The sequence below is a fragment of the Heterocephalus glaber genome, unplaced genomic scaffold, assembly GCF_053883595.1.
Source record: "Heterocephalus glaber isolate CG9 unplaced genomic scaffold, H.glaber_assembly_v1.0 deba00000809, whole genome shotgun sequence".
In the NCBI taxonomy this organism is placed as follows: domain Eukaryota; kingdom Metazoa; phylum Chordata; class Mammalia; order Rodentia; family Bathyergidae; genus Heterocephalus; species Heterocephalus glaber.
The window spans coordinates 1,785,005-1,810,613 of record NW_028258163.1 but is presented as its reverse complement, the minus strand read 5'-3'; the positions used below and the strand labels follow the sequence as shown (position 1 = coordinate 1,810,613).

At 38.4% G+C, this 25,609-nt stretch overlaps 1 protein-coding gene across 5 annotated transcripts in view; it reads left to right on the top strand.

Annotated features, from left to right (window-relative positions):
• Tmem62 (transmembrane protein 62) overlaps positions 1-25,609 on the top strand; it is a 61,697-nt gene that overhangs the window by 32,404 nt on the left and 3,684 nt on the right. For all 5 annotated transcript variants that reach the window (XM_087207483.1, XM_021241739.2, XM_021241738.2 and 2 more), the window contains 5 exons: positions 215-370; positions 5,277-5,436; positions 19,566-19,679; positions 21,021-21,105; positions 23,135-23,239. In XM_087207483.1, coding sequence (XP_087063609.1) covers positions 215-370; positions 5,277-5,436; positions 19,566-19,679; positions 21,021-21,105; positions 23,135-23,239 — 620 coding nt within the window. The remainder of the gene's footprint in view (positions 1-214; positions 371-5,276; positions 5,437-19,565; positions 19,680-21,020; positions 21,106-23,134; positions 23,240-25,609) is intronic.

Genomic DNA, 25,609 nt, shown 5'->3' with positions numbered 1-25,609 from the left:
TTGCGCTTGTGCAGCAGGTGGCGAAACCACTGAGCTAAATCCCCGGCCCTATGTAGCATTATTGATGGAATGAAGAATGTCAGATCTTAGGCTTGTGATGGATGTCTTAGGTTCAAAATAGTCTTTGTTTTGTATTTTTACATTTGTTCTATTACCTTCGTGCCCCCTTATAATATGAGGTGACTGAATTACCTTTCTGTCCTCTTGTATCTAGGTACCGGATTTTTGCTTTTGATCATGACCTCTTCAGCTTTGCAGACTTGACCTTTGGCAAGTGGCCAGTGGTTCTTATCACCAATCCTAAATCACTCCTTTATAGTTGTGCTAAACACGAACCACTGGAAAGACTCCTTTACTCAACACATATCAGGTATGTTGTCACTTACCAGTTTCAGTTTAATACTGATGGAGAATAAATCATTCTGATTGTATTCCCATGTAAAAGCTGTGAGATATCCCACTTTAGTTTTCTCTACAACATAAACATTAAAGGTAGGGGCCAGGGATTTAGCTCAGTTTTTCTGCCGTCTGCCTCACAAGCACAAGGACCCATGTTCGATCCCCAGTACCAAAAAAAAAAACCACCAAAACCAAACAAAAAAAAGTCTACACTGTTTAATTGAATGGGAATGAAGTGGTAAGCAATTTACTTTTTTTTTTTTTTTTTTTGGTACCAAAGATCGAACTCAGGACCTTGTGTTTGCAAGGCAGGTGGCGGTACCACTGAGCTATATCCCCGGCCCTGTTTTTATGTTTTTTGAGACAAGGTCTTGCTATGTAGTTCAGGCCAGCGTTGAACTCACTGTATAGTCCAGGCTGGTCTTGAATTTACTATGTAGCCTAGGCTGGCCTTGAACTTGTAGCTATCCTGCCTCAGCCTCTCAAGTGCTGGGCTCAGAGGCGTGTGGCCACCATGCCTGACTTAGAGGCCCATTATTATTGTAGTTATTTGTTTTTGTTGAACTGGGAATCTAACCAAGGTCTTATGCATGTTAGTCAAGAGCTGCACCCCTGAGCTACATCCCTAGCTCCCAGCTTTTTTATTTGCATGTTTTTACATTGTTGTAGTCATACACACATTCCCTTGTATACTACTTTCAAAATTTTATATCATGTATCAAAAATATTTTGGGGGGACTGGGGATTTGGCTCAGTGGTTCTGCCACTTGCCTTGCAAGCACAAGGTCCCAAGTTCAATCCCTGGTATCAAAAAAAAATTTTTTTTTCACATTACTACATAGCCTTCCAAAAAAGCAAAAGCTATGAGCTATGATTGAAATATATGGTGAAGGTATAATTTTAAAAAATTATTACAGTAAAAGACATATTGCCATTAATCTTCCTCAAAATACTCTTGCTTGGAACACACTTGTTCCATCATTTTTGCCACTTTCTGAAGCAGTTCCTGAAGTTCTCCTTTGTATCTTTGCAAGGTATGGTCACAAATACAGTGAATGCTGCTGCTGAGTGTCATCCAACAGAAAGGCAGGCCTGTAAGAACATTACAGTGTGTTCCCATTCACCTTATTTACCGTATCTGGTGCCATGTGACTTCTGGCTCATCCCCAAAGACAAAAATGACCTTGAAAGATAAAGGTTTTGAATTAATTCTAGACAGTGTCAGGCAGCTATGACAGTGCAGCATGAAAAGGGATTTCCAGAAGTGCTTCAGAAAGCGGCAAGAACATGGGATAAATGTGTTTGAAATGAGAGAGAGCAATTGGAGAGGGATTAATGGCAGTATGTCTTTTACTGCTGTATAATAAATTTTTTTAATTGACAAATATTTATTGTTTGCCAAGTGTGTACAGTACTTGTGGGAAATGCAATGAAACGTAGTATTTGGGGAAAATAAAACATGCGATGATCTCAGAGTGAGAAGAACTAAGTCCCATATGAACCATCATGGCATCTGAGTGCTCTGAATTGGGGATGGTGGATCTGTAGCAGATCTTCTAGAATTACTGTTAGCTTTTCTCATATTATTGTCAGATATTTACAAAAATTTTGGAAATAGAATCACATAGAACATGTTTATTTTACTGGAATTAGACTGCGTGTTTGGTTATGATTTTCAAAATGGTATTCTGTTCTCATTGATATTTAAGTTCATTTGAATCTCTCTTATCTCTTCAAAAACATTTTTTAGAGAGGCCAAATTTGGTCCTTCTGTTATTAAAGGATAAATGCTGGATCCTCTGGAAAGTCTGTTGTGCCCTGTGTAGAACTCCTAACATGACAGTTTAACAAATTTTTCTAACAATTTGCAAGAAGCAAATACTTTTCATGTTTCTTTATTTCTCATGTGGCTTCCAATTACTGTTCAACGTCCTTTCATTCGATAATGAGTGATTTCCATTAGTGTCTTTTGTATGGCAGTTTTCATGGCAGAAGACTCATCCAGGTTTTCTCTTCAAATGTCTTTTTTATCTTGATTAAGCAATAAGTTTTAGTTTATTAGATGAAACAGACTTGCAACATAGTTTGCATGGATGCAAAATAAGCATCTTCAGCAAGTGATAAGAAACTGGGCCAAAAGGGAAGAAACATACATTGAGAAAAAAAAGGGGGAGCGGTTTTCTGGAAATTAAAAAAATTAAAGCATTAAAAGGACTTTACCAAGAAATGTTATCTCCCCCACCCCAGTTGTTGGAGGGCCACAAGAGCATGTAGCACTGCGTTCATGTCAAATGTCAGATCAGAGCATCCTAATGCAAACCCCCCGCAAAAAACAACCCTCCCACTCCAACCATAGAACACTAAGTCCAGAGTTCAAATTCAAAAGAAGAGAAAATGGTAATTGAAGGAGGCGATATGAGCAGTGACAATACTGTGACGGTGTTGTGATTTCTCTCCTTGGGAGTGGGGGATGGGTGGAGAATGTTCTTTAGGATTTGCAGTTAGGGGCTAACCCTGTGAGGTCCTCGTGAAGTTCATCCCTCGAGTTGACACAGGAAGGTTACACAAACCAATTTCTGTACAGAATCCCCATCAGGACCAGTTTCTCCTGGATCTCCAGCGGGTTCATGGCATCTAGCGGGTCCTGCTTGTTGGCAGTGTTGAGGATAATGGCGTCCCTCACCTCCTGGTCATTGAAAATGAGGTGCAGCTCCTGGTGGGCAGCCTCCATGTGGTCTCGGTGGGCGCAGTCCACTGGAAAGATCAGGGTCCAGCTGTAGTAAAGCCTCCAGAGCTGAGGAGGCTAGTCCTGGCTGCCTGTTACAGGAAAGAGAACCTGGCAAAGCTGGCTGGGGAAATGGGTGGGAAAATCTGTATAATAAATTTTTGAAAAATTTCTGGGCTGGGGATGTAGCTTAGTGGTGCTATGCCTTTCTGACAAGCGCAAGGTCCTAAGTTCGATCCCCGGTACCAAAAAAAAGAAAATAGAAAAAATTCTAAATAGTCACTGTTTTTTTCGTTTGTTTGTTTGAGACAGGATTTCACTGTTTAGTTCAGGCGGGCCTTGAACTCACTATGTAGCCCAGGTTGGCCTTGAACTCTGGGTGATCCTCCTGCCTCACCCTCCCAAGTGGTGGGATTACAGGTGTGCACCACCACGCCCAGCTTCACTGTACATTTTGATCACACCTTATATCTGTTCACGTCCTTGCTTATACTTCTTTGGAGGCATATTCCTTGAAGTGGAATTGCTAGGTCATATGGTAATTTAACTTTTAAGGAACTGCAGTACTGTTTATGATGGCCACACCATTTTACATGCCCACCCACCAGCAGTGCACCAGGTACCCAATTACTTTTAGAATAAAATGGGTACTAATTTATAATGTTACTGTTGTAGTCAGGGTTTTAGGCAAGAGAATATATTTACTACAGGACACACAGTTTATAGGATTATTTTATGGTAATTACCCAAAAAGTCAAAGGCAAAGGAGTGCAAAAGATTATCCGTACACTAGGGGCCCAAAAAATCCAGCTAAGGGCCTGGATCCCAGCAGTGCCCCACACAAGTCCAGTTAAAGGCTTAGAGCCCAAGGCAGTGTCCTCCACAAGTCCAGCCAGTGACCTGCAGCCCACAGCGATGTCTCATGCTTGTCCGTATTGGGGATCTGCAACTGGAAGGCCCAAAGGCCAGTGGTGGAAGCCAGAAAAACCTATGCTGGTGAGATGAAGGATTTGTGCCACCAGGCTGTGGGATCCACATTGGAGCCAGGAAGTGATGTTCATGATGAAGATCAGAGCTCCCCTGACAAGAGCAGCAACCATTCCCAGTGACAGCAAGGCCCCAAGCTCCTCCTCCAATGAAAACAACCTAGTTCACATCACGAAAACCATCCCCAGAAAAGCTTCTCCTAGAAAATCAACAGGCCAAGATCTTCCCCTCCAGTTCTCTCTTTTGGGTATTGGTAACAATCATCGGGTGGATCTTCTACACCCAAACCACAATGATTCAGTTCAGCTGGGCATTACAAGTTGACCATTAGTCCACTACAGTTACCAAGTAATATGAGTGCCACATTCACAGTACTAGTATCATTACTGTGTATTATAATTTTTTAAAAAAATTAGTAATTAATCTGAAAGAAATAATGTTTTTAAAAATGTATTCATTGATTGATTACAGTACTGGAGATTGAATAGAGGGCCTCCATACTGAACTATATCCCCAACCCTTTTGCCTTTTGAGACAGGCTCTTCCTAAGCAGTTAAATCACCCAGCCTGGGCTCATACCTGTGATCCTTCTGCCTCAGCCTCTCAGAGTGCTAGGATTGCTGGTGTGCACCACCACACCCGATTTGTATTTATTCTTCTGACTAATAATGAAGTGGCATACATCTGTCAGTCAGTTTTTGATGGAAGCTGGATATCAGGGTTAGGCTTTATACTCTGAAGAGGCCTAGTAGCCCAGCCCTGGTTGTGATCCTCTTCCTCTGAGCAAATATATTGGGAACCAAATGAGAAAATGATGGGCTTGGCATTAGATTAACAAAGCAAGGTGTCTGCTTTATATTCTCTTCTTAAGACAAAAATCAGGACTTCAAGGATTTCTTCAAAAAGTATTTTGAACATACACTTGCTGGTTTTGTCAAAAGAAACTGTTTTTCTTTCCAAGAAGTAAAATAATAGTTCCTAATTCCTGAGGTTTCCAAAATTGTACAACCCTAAAAGCACCATTCAGAAAGAACAGATTGTTGAGTGATCCTTATATGTGATGGTTCTGCCTGTACTTACATATTTTCATGATAGTGTTATTGTCCTTTTTAAAAATAGTAACAAATACCTAAAGCTGTGCATTTCATATATGCTCTCATTTTAGAGTCTTGGCGTTTTCCTTGTCCCCTGTTACTTCCGTCACTATTAAGATTGATGAAGTTAATTTAGGGCAGGCTGTTCATTTGTCTGGTCCTATTTTCATACTGAAGTGGAAGCCCAGAAACTACAGTAATGGAACACATAACATAGAAGTAATTGTCCAGGTAAGTTCATTTAAAATTTATTATGTAGATGATTAGGTTGTTGCCATAATGAAGTCTGATTTGGGAGTTTTTGTTTTTTGGTCAGTTGATAAACACCTAAGTAAAATGTTTGAATACATTACATTTAATATATTCAAAAAGTGAGCATGCAGGGAGAATTTTACTGTTAAATTAATAACGCCACAGGATAAGAGTTAATAAACAACTATTGGCCTCTGTCCTCTTTTTAATCTCAGGGAATCATCCTCTTTTTTCTCCTGACATTGGCCAGGTTCTTTTAATAATGGGGACAAATTCCCCAATATACCTCCACGCTTTTGTGTATCTACTTGTTTGATTGCTGTCTCTAAGTGTAGGGAGATTGTGTCACTATTTGAAAGCTCTAGGACCCAGAATTTAAAGGCTACAAAGAAACTTTTTTGTTTGGGAGTATGTGTTATCAACATATGCAATAACAGTGTCCTTGTCCTTATTCTATTCAATTTGAGACATTTAATTCATTAGCACCTGGCAAAATAGAAATTGATAATTATTACCAATATAGGGCAATTTCATCAAACTCTTCAGGGTTTAAGCAGTGCTTAGAAATTAGTTTATTTTTTTTTAAATGTCAATTTCTTCAATATGATGATTTTATGATAGTTTTCACTATTTAATCTTTAAATGTTAATTCTCAATTTGAAATTCCAAATAACCTATCAGAAAACACATATAATTATTTTGATTTTCCATCCCCTTCCACACATGCACACATACACAGAACAGATCCCATATGTAGGAATTATTTATTGAGCTTTTTCTTTTCTTTTTTTTTTTTGCAAAACATTTATTGGTACATTTTAGATATACAAAATGATAACATTCATCATAGGGAATTTGTACCTGTACATGATATATCTTCTTTTTTTCCCATCCCCCCCCATTTGACCCCATTTCCCCTGCTTATTTACAAAAGCTTTGTTTCCATTTTTTCTTTCTATTCTCTTTTTTTCTCTTGTCCATTCTTTCTTTTCCCCCTCCCCTCTCCCTTGTTCCTCTTCTCATTTGAACATTTGTTTCCTATTTCCCAATATCTGTTATACATTTTAGTCCTTATTTCCACTTTCAGTTTTTCACACCAGAGAAACAATGTGGTATTTAAACATGTGTGTTTGATTTATTTCACCTAAGAGTATGGTCTCAAGGTTCATCCATTTAGCTAGAAACGTCTCTAGCTCATCCTTTAGAGCAGAGAGTAGTACTCCACTATATAAAAAAACTACATCTTCTTTATCTATTCATCAGTTGATGGGCATTTTGGCTGTTTCCAAGATTTAGCTATTACAAACTGGGCCTCTATAAACATGGGTGTGCATATATCGCTGTGGTGTGATGCTTTTAATTCTTTTTCTTTTTTTTTTTTTTTGGTACCGGGGATCAAACTCAGATCCTTGTGCTTGCAAGGCAGGCAGTGGAACCACTGAGCTAAATCTCCAGCCCCTAAAAGCTCTTTTATTTTTTTTTTTTTTTGGCGGTACTGGGATCAAACTCAGGACCTTGTGCTTGGGAGGCAAGCGCAGTGTCACTGAGCTAAATCCCCGGTGATGCTTTTAATTCTCTCAGGAAGATACCAGGAAGAGGAATAGCTGGGTCAAATGGAACCTCTAGTTTCAGTTTTTTGAGACATCTCCACGGATTTCCACAGTGGTTGCACCAGTCTACCCTCCTACCAGCAGTGGAGAAGCGTTCCTTTTTCCCCAGAGCACTGCCAGCATTTGTTATTTAGGTCATTTTCATTCTGTGACTCAAATGTATTTTTTTGTTTTGTTTTGGTACCGGAGATCGAACTCAGGACCTTGCATTTGCAAGGCAGGTGGCAGAACCTATGAGCTAAATCCCCAGCCATGCCAGCATTTGTTATTACAGCCATTCCTTTTTCTTTTTTCTTTTTGGTACCAGAGATCGAACTCAGGACCTTGTGCTGTGCCATTGAGCTAAATCCCTGGCCCAATAACAGCCATTCTTTCTGGAGTGAGATGGAATCTCAGCATTTCTTTTCCCATTAAGTTTATTGATACATTTTAGATATAAAATACAGTTCCATTCATCATTGGAATCTTGTACCTTTACATGATGTATCTTGGTTCTTATTTTTTTCCCCTTCCCCTGCCCTCCCTTCACCCCTTTCACCCTTCTCTATTTGCAAAGACTTTGTTTCCATTTTTTTTGCTTTTCTCATATCTTTTCTTTTCCCTTCTTTCCTTTCCCCTACCCCTCCCACTTCCCCTACTCCTTTAGACCTTTTCTTCCTATAACACAATATCAGTTATACATTTTTTAAATTACAATATCAAAATTTAGAGGACATTACCACAGATTTTACAGAATTTAAAAGGACATAGGAAGCATATTACAAAAATCCTTTTTGAAATAAATTTGACAACTTCTAAGAAGTATCTTGGAAGACAAATTAATGAAACTGACTCTGGAGGAAATATCAAATTTGAGTAGCACCTATTAAAGAAAGTATATTCCTAGCTTGAAAACCTACCCATATGACAACAACAGGCTCATATACATTTTAACTGATGAATTATATCAAATATTTAAAGCAGAAAAAAGAAGGAACACTTCTCCCCTCATTTTAGGAAATCAACATTGTGCTAATACTAAAACCAGATAAAGATAATAGAAGAAAAAGGTTTAATAATAGGAAAAAAAAGACATTTGTTGGAAGACATTTATTACCTAATTTTTTTTTCTTGTTACCACGGATCAAACTCGGACCTTGTGCTTGGGAGGCAGGTGGCAGAACCACTGAGCTAAATCCCCGGCCCTTATTACCTAATTTTAAGACTTCCTCTAAAGTTACAGTAATCAAGGCAGTGTTGGTGTAAGGAAAGACATATAGATCATTGGACTAAAACATAGAATCTAGAAATAGAACCACACATATATGGTCCACTGAATTTTGAAAGATTATTTAACATTAACATTTTATAGAACATAAACTCAGCTCAAGAGCAGAGGAAAAGATAGTGTTTTCAGCAAATGGTACTAGAACACCTGTTATCTGTATGTAAAAAATTAACCTCAATCCTTTATTTCCATACATAAAGATAACTTGAAAGGATCTATGAACCTAAATATGAAAAACTAAAACTATAAAACTTTAAGAAAAAATAATAAGGGAAAATGTTCATGAATTTAGGGTAGGCAAGAATTTCCTAGGATACAAAAAACATGATGTATAAAAGAAAAAAATTGATAAATGAGATTCCATCAAAATTTAGAACTTTAGGGCTGGGGATTTAGCTTAGTGGTTCCAGCGCCTGCCTCAAAAGCACAAGGTCCTGAATTTGATCCCTGGTACCAAGGAAAAAAAAAGGAAAAATTTAGAACTTTAAATGACATTGTTAAGAAAATGCAAAGTAGACCTTAAACAGACTATATTTATAATACATATAACCTATGGCAAGAATATATAAAGAACTTCTACAGCTCATTAATAGACAACCCAATTAAAAAGTAGACACAAGAAGATGATAAATAACCATTATAGCACAAGGAAAGGTGTGGAACACTAGAATCAGAAAAATACTGATCACTACAATAACAAGACTGTATTATACCCTCATTAGGGAGATAAAGTTAAAAGTTTTAAAAGAACAGATGTCAGCTTAGGTGTGAACCAGTTAGAACTTTCAAATGCTGCTACTGTGAATGGAAAATGATAAAACCATTTTAGAAAACAATATAGAAATTACTTGTATTACTGTTAAGAACCAATAGTTCTGTTCTTAAGTTTTTACTTAAGAGGAAAGAAAACACATGTTCACAATAGATTTGTACATATAAGTTGAGTATCCCTTATCTGAAATTCTTGGGACCAGGAGTGTTTCAGATTTTGGTTTGAAATCCACTTGATCTGCAAAGAGGATAGCTATACCTGCTTTTCTTTTGGTTCCTGTCACATGGAGTATTGTTTTCCACCCTTTAACTTTCTGTCTATAAGTTTCTTTTTGAATTAAATGTGTTTCTTTTGTTCAACATATTGTTGGGTCTTGCTTCTTGACCCATTCTGCCAGTCTATTTCTTTTGAATGGTGAATTGAGACCATTAACATTGATGGTTATAACTGATACGTATTGACTTACATTGTCATGACTTTTGCTTTTTGTTGGATTCTCCCAGTTTGCATTTAATTTTTTGTCGTGTCCAATGGATTCATTCTGCTGGGCTTCCTGGGGTTGTGATCCTCGTTGTCTTTTCCTAGGATATTATCTAAAGTGTTTTGGAGTGCTGGTTTGGTATTCATGAAGTTCCTGAGGTGCTCTTTATCATGAAAGTATCTTATTTCTCCATCGATTTTGAAAGATAATTTTGCAGGATACACCAACCTGGGTTGGAGGCTGTTTTCCTTTAGGGCTTGAAATACGTCACTCCAAGCTCTTCTTGCCTTGAGGGTTTGCATTGAGAAGTCTGCTGTGATTCTGATGGGCTTTCCTTTCTATGTGATTTGTTTCTTTTCTCTCACTGCTTGTAGAATTTTGTTCTTCTGTTGGGTTTCTGGAATCCTATTATATGCCTATGTGTAGATTTTTTTTTTTAATCAAGGCTATTTGGAGTCCTATATGCCTCACTTATCTGTATGTCACCTTCTTTTCCCTTGCTTGGGAAGTTTTCTGCCATCACTTCTGTGAAAAGTTTTTTTTATGTCATCTGTACTCTCTCCTGTTTCTTCATTGACTCTGATCAGTCCTACGTTATTCTTCTTTGCATCATCTAGCAGCTGCTGGATTGATTTCTCATGGTTCCTTACAATTTTAAAGGAAATTTTCTTTTCCTTGTCACTAATTGCAATCTTATCTTCTATATCTGAAATTCTGTCCTCCCATTGGCTTATTCTGCTGCGTAAACTTTGAATGGAGTTTTTAATCTCCTGGAAATGTTTGTATCTGTTTTATGGATTCCATTTTTTTTCCTGTGTTGGGATTCCATTATGTTCTTCAGCTCCTCTATTTTTTTATCTGTGTCCTCTCTAGATTTATTAATCATGTCTTGCACCATGAGCACAATCTCTTCTGTTATCTGAGAAATTATTTCTGATTTCAGTTTTTCCAGATCCTCTTTTGTTCCCAGTTCAGGGAGTCCAGGTGGTTGAGTATCAGATTGTTCCATCTTGTTTCCCTTTGGGGTTGCTGTAGGTGATCTGGAAGTCTGGTTTTGAGGCTTGTTTACACGTCTTCTCATTTCGACAGGGGGTGGGCTGGGGGGGTGGGTGCTGCTGGTGCCCACAGCTCACCTCTGCGCTGGGAGCGGTGCTGTGGCGTGGCTGGGAGCCTCCTCTCAGCGTTGGTTGTTTTTTTGGTACCAGGGATTGAACTCAGGTCCTTGTGCTTGCACAGCAGGTGGTGAAACCACTGAGCTAAATCCCCGGCCCTCAGCGTTGTTTTTGTTTGTTTGTTTGTTGTTTTTTGAGGTTTTTTTTCCATACTGGGGATGGAACTCAGGAACTTGTGCTTGTGGAGGCAGGCATGGCACAACTGAGCCAAATCCCTGGCCCTCAGTGTTTTAATTTGCATCTCTCAAGTGCCCAGTGATGTTGAACATTTTTTCTTATATTTATTTGATGTTTCTAATTCTTCATCTCATAAATGTCTATTCATTTCAGATGCCCAGTTTTGGATTGGGTCTTTAAATTTGCAGGGGTTTGATTTTTTTTAAGTTCTTTATATATTCTAGATAGTAGTCCTTTGTCTGAGAAACAACTGGCAAAATTTTTTTCCCACACTGTGGGTTGTCTCTTCATTCTGTTGGTGGTTTCTCTTGCTAGGCAAAAGCTTTTTAAGAAGATGAGATTCCAGTTGTTGATTGCTTGTCATAGTTCCTGTGCAATCAGAGTTTTGTTCACAAAGTCTCTGCATACATCAGTGTCTTCGAGAATTCTACCTAGTCTATCTTCCAGCACATTTAATGTTTCGGTTTGGTTTGGTTTAGTTTGGTTTGGTTTGGTACCAGGGATCAAACTCAAGACCTTGCACTTATTAAGCAGGCATGGTGCCACTGAGCTAAATTCCCGGCCCAGTGTTTCTGTTTTAATATTTAGAACTTTGATCCATTTTGATTTTAGTTTAGGGCACGGTGAAATACATGGATCTAGTTTTAATCTTCAGCAAGTGGAAAGACAGTTTTTCCTGCACCATTTAGCAAAGAGACTATCTTTCTTCTAGTGCAGGTGTTTGGCTCCTTTGTCAAAGATAAGGTGGGTCAGTATATCTGGAGTTGTTTCTGTATGTTTTAATCTGTTCCACTGATCCTTGGGTCTGTGTTTTTGACAGTATCATCCTGTTTTTTTCACAGTAGCTCTGTAGTATAATTTCAGGTCAGAGATTGTGCTGCTCCCTGCCTTGCCTTTGTTGCCCAGAATCGCCTTTGCTATAGGTCTCTTCTGGTTCCAAGTGAATTTTAGGATTGTTTTCTCTAATTCTGTGAAGTATGCTATTGGTATTTTTATTGAGATTGCATTAAATCTGTATAATAGGTTTGGAAGTATGGCCATTTTCACTATATTGGTTCTTTCTACCCAAGAACAGGGATGTCTTTCCATTTTCTGATATCCTCTTTGATCTCCTTTTTCAGGGTACTGTAGTTTTCAATGTAGAGGTCTTTTACTTCCTTTGTTAGATTCATTCCTAGGTATTTCATTTTTGGGGATGCTTTTATGAAAGGTGTGTTTCCTTAATTGCTCTCTCAGTGAGTTTTTTATTTGTGTACAGGAATGCTATTGATTATTGAATGTTGACTTTGTATCCAGCTATGCTACTGAATTTGATTATTAAATCTAGAAATATTTTGGTGGAGTTTTTGGATCTCCTATGTAGAGTATCATGTCATCTGCAAATAATGATAATTTAACTTCTTCCTTTCCTGTGCTTATTCCTTTTATTTCTTTCTCTTGTCTAATTTCTCCGGTTAATGTTTCCAGAACTATATTGAATAAGAGTAGTAACAGTGAACATCCTTGTCTTATTCCTGATTTTGGAGTGAAAGCTTTCAGGTGTTTTGTTTTTTTGGGTTTTTTTGGTACCAGGGATCAAACTTCGGTCCTTGCACTTGCGCAGCAGACGATGAAACCACTAAGCCAAATTCCCGGCCCAGCTTTCAGGTTTTGACCATTTAAAATGATGTTGCCTGTTGGTTTGTCATAGATAGCTTTTATCAGATTGAGATAACGACCATCTATTCCAATTTTCTGTAAGGTTTTTTTTAAATCATGAATTGGTGTTGGACTTTGTCAAATGCTTTTTCTGCATCTTTGTGGTGATCATATACTTTTTGTCCTTGTCATTTGTGCTATCTTGTGCTTTTTTTATTGACTCTGATTAACTTTATCTTACTAGGGCCAGGGATTTAGCTCAGTGGTTCCGCCACCTGCCTCGAAAGCGCAAGGTCCCGAGTTCGATCCCCAGTACTTCCCCCGAAAAAACTTTATGTTATTATTCTTTGCATCATCTAGCAGCTGCTGGATTAATTTCTTATGGTCCCTTGCTTTTTTTAAGAAATCTTTTCATAATCGCTAACCACAGTCCTGTCTTCTACATATATTCTTTTTCACGTTGGCTCATTTTGCTGCATATACTTTCAATCGAATTTTTAATCTCCTGGATATCTGTTTGAATCTGTTTCATGGATTCCATTTCTTTCCTGTGGTGGACACTCATGGTTTCCATCAGTTTCCTAAGCTTTTCTGGTTTTTCTTTTATCTGTATCTGCTCTAGAATCAGTCACTAAGTATGTCTTTCATTATGGTCACCATCTCTGTAGTTATCTGAGAAATTATTTGAGTTGATTATTTTCTAAACTCTTGTTCATCTGCTTTGTTATTTCTGCTGTTACCACTTCAGAGAGTCCAAGTGTGCGAGTTTGGAATTGTTCCACCTCATTGCTCCCTGGGTGTGCCTTTGGTGAGCTAGAAATGTAGGGTTGGATCTTGCCTAAGTGTCTTCTTCTTTTCTTCTTTTTTTTTTTTCTTAGTTTAATTCCTGAGTTGATGCTTGTAAATTGTTTATGGCAAGTACCTTTATTGCTAGTGTATAGAACCCTTAGGAAATGACTACTTCTTAGAGGTGTCTTATAGGTGTAGCTGGCTTTGGGTTTTAAGTCTGTTGCAACATCTTATTTCTTCAGTTTACTGGGGATGAGAAATTGCTACCTACTTGGCCTAGCCCCCAGATCTTTGGCACTGGCCTATAGTATTTTTTAAGACCCTTAGGCAATCTCAGTCTTGGTATACTAGGAACAACAACTGATAAGCACAAGTATGCCACCTTGGCTAAAGTAGTACAATCAGCAATAACAATAGCATCAAACACAGCCCAGAAAATGACAAACTGTGGTAACTTTTAATTTGCCACTTTTAACTGTATGAACTAGATTTGTGGTTATATAACAAACTCTAAAATGAACCAGAAAATTGTATGCAGTAAATAAGCCCTCACTATAGTGATTTTACTCTCACGGGAGAAAATTTAAAAGGGGTGGGGGGATAGAGAAATAGAAGAGGAAGAGATCAGAAGCAAGGCTAGAGGACAAAAGAGGATCACACTGACTTTGGGAACTGGTGAAGAAGACAAGAGGGAAAGAGAGAAGGGCAAAATAAAAACAAGAACAGAACAGAACAACAACAACAAAAAACTAGAAACTGTTCACACTCATATAAAAACAAGAACAAACAAGAAAAAAACAAAAACCAGAAAAGAGAAAAAAAGAAAATGAAAATAAGAATAATAAAAAAATGTCCACTTTAAGGCATGTCTCTGCTGTCACTGGTGTACAACATGGCCACTCAGATTCCAGACACATATTGATTAATCTCAGCAACCCAGCCATAGCTTTGTGGTGGGGTAGTGGATAATCCCAGCAAGTCTGCAGCTTTAGTTCTACTGAAGTTCATTGTAGTTTCTGGCTATGAGGCTGGAACTAGATTTGTTGAGCCTTCAGCAGTCCTTGTGCCTCCTGCCAGCTTGAATTCAGCTCCCTGCTGGCTTCAACTTGGCTCCCTGATCTCCTGCTGACTTGAGCTTGGCAGCCTCACAGATACCAAGAGACACTAGATGGGATCGGCCTACAGCTGTTCTAAATTCTGAGCTCAGTTGGCCCCTCTCCAAGATGGCTATCAGCCAGTCACCGTCTCCTGGGGAACATCTGAACCCAAATAACTCACCAGCCACTGCAGTCCTCTGTGTCCTCAGTTCCATTCTATTGGTGCATTTCTCTGGAGGCTTCTGGGGTTGCCAGTAGTCACCATGTGTCTGCAGGTTCGAGCTACCCCTCTCATGCATTGAGTCCAGGCTCAAGGAGAAAGCGTCACTTGCCACCTCCTTCTTCATTGAAATCTCTCTTAGCTGTCCCCATGGGCTTCACTTCTCACTTCAGATCCTTCCTAAGTCCCAGGGTCCCACTTCCCTCCTTCTCTTCTTCAGGTTGCTATATTCCAGTGTCTGGACATCAAATCTTGGAGAGGTCATTTCTCTGCTGCTCACCACTCTGCCAACTTCCCAGAAGTCTCTTATTGAGCTTTTTCTAAGGAGATGTCAGATAGTTAGGATTTTGTATGTAATCCACATAACAATCCTACACAGAGTAGGATTGTGGTGTAATTTTATCCTCAGTTCATAGAGGGAAATTGAATATGTGCACAAGAAAAGGCAGTATGCTATGCCACCCGTCTTTGAAGCTTTCTGCATAGCAGAAAAAACAACCTACAGGGAGGATGAAGAAGGACGGATGACTGGGGATATACCGTTAATGTCATTCATATTATTTGCATAATTTTAAAGAGATATGAAGCTACTTGTGACCTAAGAGCAACTGTAAGAAACCTCATTATGGGAATGGGGAACTGCCAATGTATTATTACCTCAGAGCCCCAGTGTATTATTCTCGTAATAAGATATATAGTTTCTGTAGTTTTATGCAGAAAAACCATAGCTCACTTTCTTTGAGACATTTCTGGTTGCTTAGTTGAATCCTTAGCAAAAATGTGAAATCACGTACTTTGCCCTTTTTTTTATTTGGTACTTGGGATCAAACTCAGGACCTTGCGCTTGCAAAACAGGCACGGTGCCATAGACCAAAATCTCCAGCTCTACTTTGCTCATTTTACACATTTCTTACAACACTATTGAGGTGCAATTTGCAAAGAATAAACTCCACATATTTAAAGTGATCTGATGTGTTTTGACGTATCCACACGTCCATGAAACCATCACCACAATCTATGTGATAGGTTTCCTTCAAAAGTCTTCTAGGGCCCTACCTTTTGTATTCTGCCTGCTTTTCATCCTCATCCCCAGGCAACCACTGATTTGTTTTCTATATGTATAATTTTCAAATTAACCTATTAAAAGTTAAATAGGGAGCCTGGTTCCCTCGTTTATTAATAGGTAAATTCTATCCTTTTCTATACAGTACACTATAGATAGGTTTGATTAAGACTAAAAATATGTGAGAGAACACATCAATTTATTATCTAACATTTTTCCTACTCACTATATTTATTGAATAATCATAGTTCCTAGCATCTTAAACCTTTAGACCAATTCTCATTGTAGTTCCTATACTAGTAACATCACCACTACCCAAGAACTTGCTAGAAATGCAAATTCTCCAGTCTAATCTCAAACCTACTGAATCCAGAACTCTAGAGACAGGACCTCACAGTCTACTTTAACAATTTCCACAAAATTCTGATATAAACTAAAATTTGACAGTGAGTAGTTTGGGCTATTGTGCCTACTTTGCCAATTTAAAGACTAGACTTTAGAAATCTATCTTTAAAACTAAAGGAAAATCTCTACTTTGAAATTCTCATTTAAAATAAATATACTGTGAGCAATAAATGTTTGATAAAAACAGCAATATAGGGCCGGGGATTTAGCTCAATGGTTCTGGTGCCTGCCTCACAAGCGCAAGGTGCAGAGTTCGATCCCAGGTACCCCCCCCAAAAAAACCACAAAAAAACGGCAATATAAGTTCTTTTAAAATTTTTTATGAGGAGAAATTTATAAAATATACAAAAGAGATAATCCATCAGAAATTCACGAGCAAATCTCATTACCAGTCTGTTTCATCTATGCTCCTATCTACTTCTCCCCACCTTGCACCTTGATTTTATTTGATCTATAAATGCTAGAATGAATCACTAACAATAAAAACTGTTTACAAAAAAACCAACCATGATCCCATATCACACCTGAAAAGTTATAGGAATTCCTTAATATCAAAGTATACAGCTAATGTTCAGTTTTTTTAATTTGTCACATATCTATTTGCATTTGGTTGGTAATCCAAATAAAGGCCAAACATCACAGTTAGCTGACTTGTCTCCTCATCTCTTTTACTTAGTAGGTTCCCTTCCCTCCACCCCATTTTCCCACCTATAATACAAGTGGGATGATTGGACAGTATTGTGAAGGTTTAAATTTTTAAAAATTAGTATAGTAAGAGACACGTTGTCATTATCCTTCTCAAAATACTCACCCTCACTTTAAACACACTGATCCCACTGTTCTTAGCAATGTGTTTTTTACCAAAAGTTTTTTTAAAATTCACTATATTTTCGATCACCCCTTGTATTTGGTTTTGAAACTGGATATTTAGTCCTGTAGAATTTTCTGCATTCTGGATTTTTTATTTGCTGTTTACACCCCTGTGGTATCATTTAACATGTTCCTCTGCCCACCCCCAGTAATTTCTATAACTAGTAGTTAGCTTTTGCGATTTGATCAGTTATGAGTCTGTTTTCTGGCAAGACTGCTTCACTTGATGTTTAATGCTTTTATTAGGATGCTCATAATATCTGGTTGTATCTCTTTTTGTAAGAATATATTCAGGTAGGGCTGGGGATTTAGCTCAGTAGTTTCACTGCCTGCTACACAAGCTCAAGGACCCGAGTACGATCCCTGGTACCAGAAAAAAAAAAATACAATGGCAAGAATATATTCAGGTATTGGTGAACTTAGGTGTTGGTAGCCTTCTCTAAAGGTGACCTAGTAAATATTTAACAACCAGCTTGGGGTAGGTTATAGGGGTAGGAATAGGATTAGGGAAGGATCCTGATTTATACCAGTTTCCATAGGGTAAATATTCCTGTCATGGCTGGTTTTAAGGACCAACACAATGCTAACCAACATTGGCCTTGGAGGATGGTCAAGCCAGCTTCAGAACACTGCTAATTTATTCATTTGCCACCATTTCATCTAAGGCTTTTTAGCAGCCATTGATGATCTTTGCTTAGATTTATTTTTTCATTAGAGTTATAAAATGGTGATATTCAAATTATCTCTCCATAAAAAAAAATAATCTCTCCATAATATAGAGGTATTAGAGTAGTTCTATAAAGAAAAATTTTCCCTCATCTATTTGGTACCCAAACACAGAGTTCATATAGGAAATGCAGGACAATTTCTTGATTTTTTTTCTCCATTTTCCCCATTTCTAAACCAATTTCTTGTTTTGTTCTTTTGAGACAAGGTCTCACAGTGCAGTTCAAGCTGGCCTTGAACTCATGTAGTATAGGCTGGCCTTGAACTTGGGGCGATTCTCCTGCCTCAGCCTTGCTAATGCTGGGATTACAGGCATGTGCCACCATGCCAGGCTCTTAGTCAATTTTTAAAATCAGTTGGTTCTTAGCATCTACCAAGAAAACACTGATATCTAAAATATACTGTCTTTCAAAAAGGGAGGCAATGGGCCGGGGATTTAACTCAGTGGCATAGCGCCTGCCTGGCAAGTGTGAGGTCCTGAGTTTGATCCCCAGTATCAAAAAGAAAACAAACAAAAAGGGAGGAAACCAGATGGTCATTTGTTTTTGGTATCATTATGAATTCAAAGATCTTATTGTTTGTTTGTTTGTTTGCTTTTGGTTTTGGTGCTAGGAATTGAACTCAGGGCCTTCATACTGAGCTATATCTCTGGACGCTTTTTTATTTTTTAATTTTGAGTCAAGGTCTCTCCTAAGTCATTAAGTTGCCCAGGCTGGGGTCAAACTTGTGATCCTCCTGCCTCAGCCTCCCAGAGTGCTAGGATCTCAGGAGTGTAGGGCCAGGGATTTAGCTCAGTGGTTCCAGCTCCTGCCTCTCAAGTGCAAGGTCCCAAGTTTGATCCCTGGTACCAAAAAAAAAGTCCTATTCAGGAGTGTGCTACCATGGCCTGCTTGAATTAAAAGTTTTTTAAAACATATATTTGATATATTTAAATCTATTACATTTCCTTTTGATTCTCAAATTGTTCCATCTTCAACTATTAGGAGCCTCTTCATGTTGATCACTAAATCCGTTGACATGTTACCAATAATCTCTATTAGTTTTTAAATTTTCTGGTATGACAAGATTCCAACGTCTTCTCAGACGTTTCTTACTGGGGAACTGGAATCAGCCATATCTCTAAAAAGCACTGTTTTGTTGTAGTGAGAATTTTCTTTTTTCTTTTTTTTTTTTTTTTGTTCTTTGATATAGGGTCTTGCTATGTAGTCCAGGCTGGCCTTGAACTCATGGTAGTCCTCCTGCCTAAGCCTGTGGAGTGCTGGGATTACAGGTGTGCACCACCACACCCAGTGAGAAATGGTTTTTCAAAACCATACTCTAGATACTTGCATTACTAGCTCATTGGTATTAGGTTTATTATTTCCAGGTCTTTTCCGTGAACAGAGGGAAATGGAGATTTTTTAAAAAGAGAAAATACATTGTTAGTCTATGCTGATATTTCCAGTTCAAATCTAGAATTAGAGGATTCAAAAGAAGTGTTGTCAATAGTACTTATAGGGGCTGGGCATGTTGCTTAGTCTAGAGCACTTACATAGCACATGTGAGCCCTGGGTTCAGTGACCAGTTCCAGCAAAGAAAACATACTCATAGGAAGAATGAGAAGTAAGTGAGCTATACAGTGGTAATTGACAAAGGTTTTGGAAACTTAGTCTCCCGTATAACTTAGAACATTATAAGGGGCCAGGGATTTAGCTCAGTGGTGCTGCTGCCTGCATTGAAAGTGCAAGGTCTGGAGTTCGATCCCCAGTACCAGAGGAAAAAAAAAAGAACATTATTTGTATTTAAATATTTATGGAACTTCTCTGTTGTGGTTGTAACCAGGATTCTGCTGGAAGAAGCAAGAGTGTTCATCACACATTTTCTGTTCAAGAGAATATTCATCTTACATTTGATCCCCTGGCATCATTTATTCTCCTTACTGACCATTGCTCTGTGGTGAGTAAATACAGTTATGTAGTACATGTGTTTTTACTAGATTTGGTAAATGAGACATTCTACTAATACAATCTTGTGACAAGAAAGCTTATAAAATTAAAGTTGATTTTTTTGTCTAGGAAAATAAAATGCTTCTGGGTTGATTTGAATTAGAAGAAGGAAGGGGATGGACAAGTAATTTAGGACCTTGTTCTCAGCGATGCCGTAAAACCAGGGACTGATTTGGATTAAGGCAGCTCTTCAGACTTCCTCAGAGTCAGTAATTTGGTAGAACAGCTAGCAGAGCACAGGAAAACAGTTTACATACTAGATTATTGGCCCTTTTTTTGGTTGGTTGTTTGTGTGGGGTTTTTGTTTTGTTTCATTTTTTTGTTTTTTGAGACAGGGTCTCACTATGAAGTTCAAACTGGCCTTGAACTCACTGTGTAACCCAGTCTGGCCTTGCACTTGGGCCAGTACTCCTGTCTCAGCCTCCTAAGCACTGGAATTATAGGTGTGTCCCACCACATCTGGCTAAATTACTGGCTTTTATATAGAAAGATGCAACTCAGGAATGGCTAAATGGAAGAGAGCCAGGGTGAGGTAGGAGAGTTGGCACGAGCCTCCATGGCTGCCCCAGACACAAACCCCTCCCCCAGGACCTCCCCATGTGTGCCGACAGTGCAGCTCTCTGAGCTCCTGCAGTCATGGAGCCACACTTAGTTACTAAATCTTTGGCCGTAGTGATTAATGCACCCCAAACCCTTCAGGGTAGAGGGGTGGGTGTGGGAGAGGGGATGTGAGGGTGAAACCTCCAGCCCCTCTGATCACCTGGTTGTTTCCCCAGCATCCAGCCCCAATCCTTTAGGGCTTTCCAAAAGTCACTTTGTCAATATGAACTCACATGTGCTTGGAAGGGGCTTGTTATTAATAACAGGAGATACTGCTTTTACCCACTGCTACAGAGCAGTTTCAGGAACTGGGAGCAAAACCCAAATACTATAACAACGCTGTTACCACTTAGAAAATTACAAGGGCTTTAGGAGCTATGGCCAGGAGCCGAAGATGAGGACCAAAATATATATATCTTCTTATATCACAGTATCACAGATGACATTTCCATTTTTGTTAATGGGGCCAGTTTAAAAGCCTTCATTGCTGGGCATGGTGGTGAATGCCTGTACTCCCAGCACTCAGGAAGCTGAGGCAGGATTGCTGAGTTCGAGGCCAGCCTGGGCTACATAGTGAGTTCCAGGCCAGCCTCAACTACATAGCAAGAAAAAAAAAAGTAAAAATAATAAAAGCCTTCATTGGAGCTGTGTCTGTGTATCTGTTTGCACATTAACATCTATTTCTGTGCAGGCCCGGATCCTTTTTGTGCTGATTGTGCTGATTCAACTCTCCACTCTCATTATGTTTAGATATCTAGCATACCCAGAGCTTAAAGGTTAGTCGTGGTTCCATTTCAGATATCACACAATGTCCTCACTATGACTGGGTGATGGATAGCAGTATAAGTTGTATTAGGCTGACCTCTGTAAGGCACTTTTTTCAAACTGTAGTCTTTCTTCATAATACAAACACACACACACACACACACGCATGCATGCTTGTGTTCTCGCCAGTACTGGGCTTTTAACCTGTGCTGGGCAAGTAGGCTACCACCAGCTATACCACTTCCCTTTTTATTTGATTTGATTTTTTTTGGTACCGGGGATCAAACTTGGGTCCTTGCGCTTGCGAGGCAGGAGGCAGAACCACTGAGCTAAATCCCCGACTCCCTTTTTATTTTATTTGAGACAGGATCTTGGTAAATTGCCTGGGCTGGGCTTTTATTTGTGATCCTCCTGCCTCAGCCTTCCAAGTAGCTGGGATTACAGGTGTGCCACTACACTTGGTTCATAATACTCTCATTTTTAAAGAACTTTTTTTTTTGGTTGCTACATGGTAATAAAATGAGGCACAATCAAAATGTGAGAAAGATAGGGCCCGGGGAGTTAGCTCAGTGGTTCCACCGCCTGCCTCTCAAGCACAAGGTCCCGAGTTCAATCCCTGGTACAAAAAAAAAAAATGAGAACGATTACAGTAAAGCTCAGAATGACTAAATTTTAATATATGTAGCTATTTAATGTAATTTTTTTTTTTGGTACCAGGGATCAAACTCAGGACCTTATGCTTGAGAGGCAGGCAGTGGCACCACTGAGCTAAATTCCTGGCCCTTATTTAATGCAATTTTGTATATGAAATACTTTTAAATAAAAAACCCTATTCAAATAAAGATAAGGCACTAAAAACTTGACAAAATTTAAATGGTGTGTATATAATTTTTAATTATACACACAGAGCAGGCTACAGAGACATTGTACAGTGATTTTGCCCGGGTGCCCCTTTCTTCTGATGCGAGTCTGTCTTTGTATGTGTCCCTGACTCTATTTGCCGTGCTACAGAAGATACATGGAGGTATATTAGTGAACAATGAAGGTTAATAATTACTAATATGAAACCCTTCTGAGAGGAATATGAATTTTAAGGTAGGGCCAGTGAATGGGGAGAGCCCTAACTGCTAACCAGATTCTTTCCTACTCTTAATTTTTTTCATAAAAACACCTCTCATTATTAGAAAAACATTGAATGTACACAAAAGAGAATAGTATAAAGGACCCCATGTGGTTACTCAGCTTTAACAATTACTGGTGTTCTAACACTCATGTTTTTCCTAGCCTCCCCTTCATTTTTATTGGAATATCTTAAATCCCAAGTATTGTATCATTTCCCCTATAAAAGTTTTACTTCTCAACTGGGTAAAATAACTTCTGATAAATATAATCAAAATACCACTAACATACCTACAAAACTGAATAATAATTCCTTAATATCTGGCCTTGTTCAGTTTTCTTCACTTTTCTTGAACAATGTCTTCCTAGAGCCAACTTGTTTGAACTAAGGTTCAAACAAAAGTCCACATTTTACATTTGGTTGCTACATCTTATAAATTTCTCAACCTATACTGCTTCTCCCACCTTTAAAAACCATGCTGCTTGTGTGTGGGGGTCCGGGGATTTAGCTCAGTGTCACAGTACCTCCCTCACAAGTGCAAGGTCCTGAGTTTGATGCCCAGTACCAAAAAAACCCCCCAAAACCCAAAAAACCATGCTAGTTGTGTGATGATAGATCTAATATAAAGACTTTTGCAGTTCTTGATAAATATGAGAAAGCCATATATTAAGTATAATTATATGCATACCTGTATTTATATAAAATGTCTCACAACTAAACAATTTTTTTTGAACTTTCTATACTCTGTAATTCTAAATTGGCTCACCAGGATTCTGAATATAAAGTAGTGTCATCTGTATAGTTGCCATGTAATAAAGGGTTTTTATAGTAGGTAGCCCATCAGAGTCTTAAAGAAAATGATATAAGAAGTTAAACTTCAGTGGTGTTCATTGGTTTTTTTGTGAATTTATCCTGTTTAGAGCCTCCAGGATTGATAAATCTGACTTCATTTTCCCTTCATGTCTTGAGCAAAATAGACATCTTCTACTATTCTATGTTGTTCCTGACCCTGTATACAGTGCTGGGTAAGTAAATTAATAAATTTCAGATTATGGAGAATTCTACCAAATAATATATTGAGAATTGGGTTTTTTTGGTACTGGAGATTGAACTCAGGACTTTTTACTTGCAAGGCAGGTGGTGGAACCACTGAGCTAAATCCCCAGCCCAATATATTGAGAATTTTGACATCAGAATAACTTAGCCTCTTAGAGGTATAATAAATGGCATGAGTCCTTCATAAATCATTTCCTGGGATATGGTTTTGGAAAATAAAGTTTTTATCCCTTACATGTTTAAAAGACATTTAGTAAACACCAAAACTTTGGTTTTTTTGAGATAGGGTTTACAGTACAGGCTGGCCTTGAACTCGTCCTCAGCTTCCTGAGTGCTGGGATTACAAGTGTGTGCCACCACCACCAGCTCAGTCAACACAAGTTAACATAAGTGTTTTGAGAAGATCATTAATTATTAGTTAAAAACATAATAGAAGCTTGAAGTTCAGTTTAAATGCTACCTCCTCAAAGCAACCTTCTTGGACTACCTCCTATGTTCCTTTACTCCTCTACCCAGCATTAAGCACAATACTTAGTCCATAGTTAAGCGAATACTTAGTAACATGTGTCTCTTAAAAATATATAAAAAATGAGAGAAACTGAGGTGAGCTGTTCAGGCATATCTGAGATTGTCTGTTGGACACATTATTACACCTAGTACTTTGGAAGTCACTTAGCCAGCTGTGAAAGCAGAAAGTACGACAGGTTCTTTTAGGCTTTTGCTCAGTTTCTTTAGAGACTACAGATCAACTAGGAGCAGGTTCGTCTATTTGTTGCCTAGTCTTAGTCTTTGTTTTACACATTTGGACTTTGCTCATTAGTAACTTTCACCAGAGAGTAAACTAAAAATACGACGCTACATTTTCATATGACAACCCATGGCATGTGTCCTTTGGAGGTAAATTCTAAAAGAATAGTTGAAGATGTTTTTGACACTTGTCCTATACTAGGGGACAAGCAAATGATTTTGTTCCTGAGCTGGAAAAAAAAAAATCAAAGGGCAGAACTTGTTCCATTGAAAAAGTTGAAACTAAGGGAGTTTTTATAATGTGTATGTGAGAAAATTGCCTATGACTTTTTATTTTTCTAGTATTCTTCCTTTCAGTTGTTTATTGCACAATTCCTTTAGTATCTTTTTTTTTTTTTTGGTACTGGGGATCGAACTCAGGTCCTTGCACTTGCGCAGCAGGCGGGGAAACCACGCCTGTGACTTTTTAAAGAGAGTAAATGATGGTATTTGCATTTTGAGAGAGGAAGTCTGACCATTAGTCTTATTAGTCTTGACAATATAGTAGTTCCAGAAACACAGACACTGAGAAGGGGCAGTAAATAATAATAGGAAAGAAAATTCACCGTGATGTTCTAGTTGAAAAATTTAAAAAGCAATTTAAAGTGTTCATGTTAACACTGATTATGTAGTTGAGGTACAAAGCACAGATATTCCCCATTTAATGACCTACTGGTTAATGACCATTCAGACTTAACAACTGAAGCATGCTATTTGGACTTACGACCTGCTGCTTGGACTTAGGACCTGTCTTTTTGGGGTTTTTTTGTACAGTTCTGTATATCTTTATAGAGCCTCAGTGTCTTTTTGTTTTTGTTTTTTGTTTTGTTTTGTTTTTTTGGTACCAGGGATCGAACTCAGGTCCTTGTGCTTACGCAGCAGGCTGCGAAACCACTGAGCTAAATCCCCAGCCCACAGTGTCTTTTTTTGGTACAGTATACTTTGTTTATACAGTACTGTAATTTTGCTGATTGTACTGTGCAGTATAATACTGTAGTTTTATGTTATATATTACAGTATTGCATGTAAGAGTTATGCAAATAAAAGCCACGTTATCAAGTTGAAGTTTCTTTTGACCATTTCTTTGTTCTGAATATTATAGTATATATACTACTATATACAATTCCTCATTTAGTGAGCTAGTCACAAGAATGGAACTCAGTTGTCAAACAAGGAGTGTCTGAAATTAATGACTGTTGGCAAATAAGAAAAATTAAAATACATTTATTATGTTAGAAAAAGAAGCATGAGTGTTTTGTTTGTTTGTTTTTGTTTATTTTTTGCATTTTTTTTTCCTTCCCAGTAGCAGGTATCAGGGATCGAACTCAGGTCCTTGCACTTGCAACGCAGGCAGCAGAATCACTGAGCGAAATCCCCGGCCCATATTTCTTTATTTTTTGAGACAGGGTATCTGTGTAGTTCAGGCTAGCCTTGGACTCAGTATGTAGTCCAGGGTGGCCTGAAACTCATGGCAGTCCTCCTGCCTCAGCCTCGCAACTCTTAGGATTATAGGCGTGCACTGCCATGCCTGGTCTCATGAGTGTATCATCATC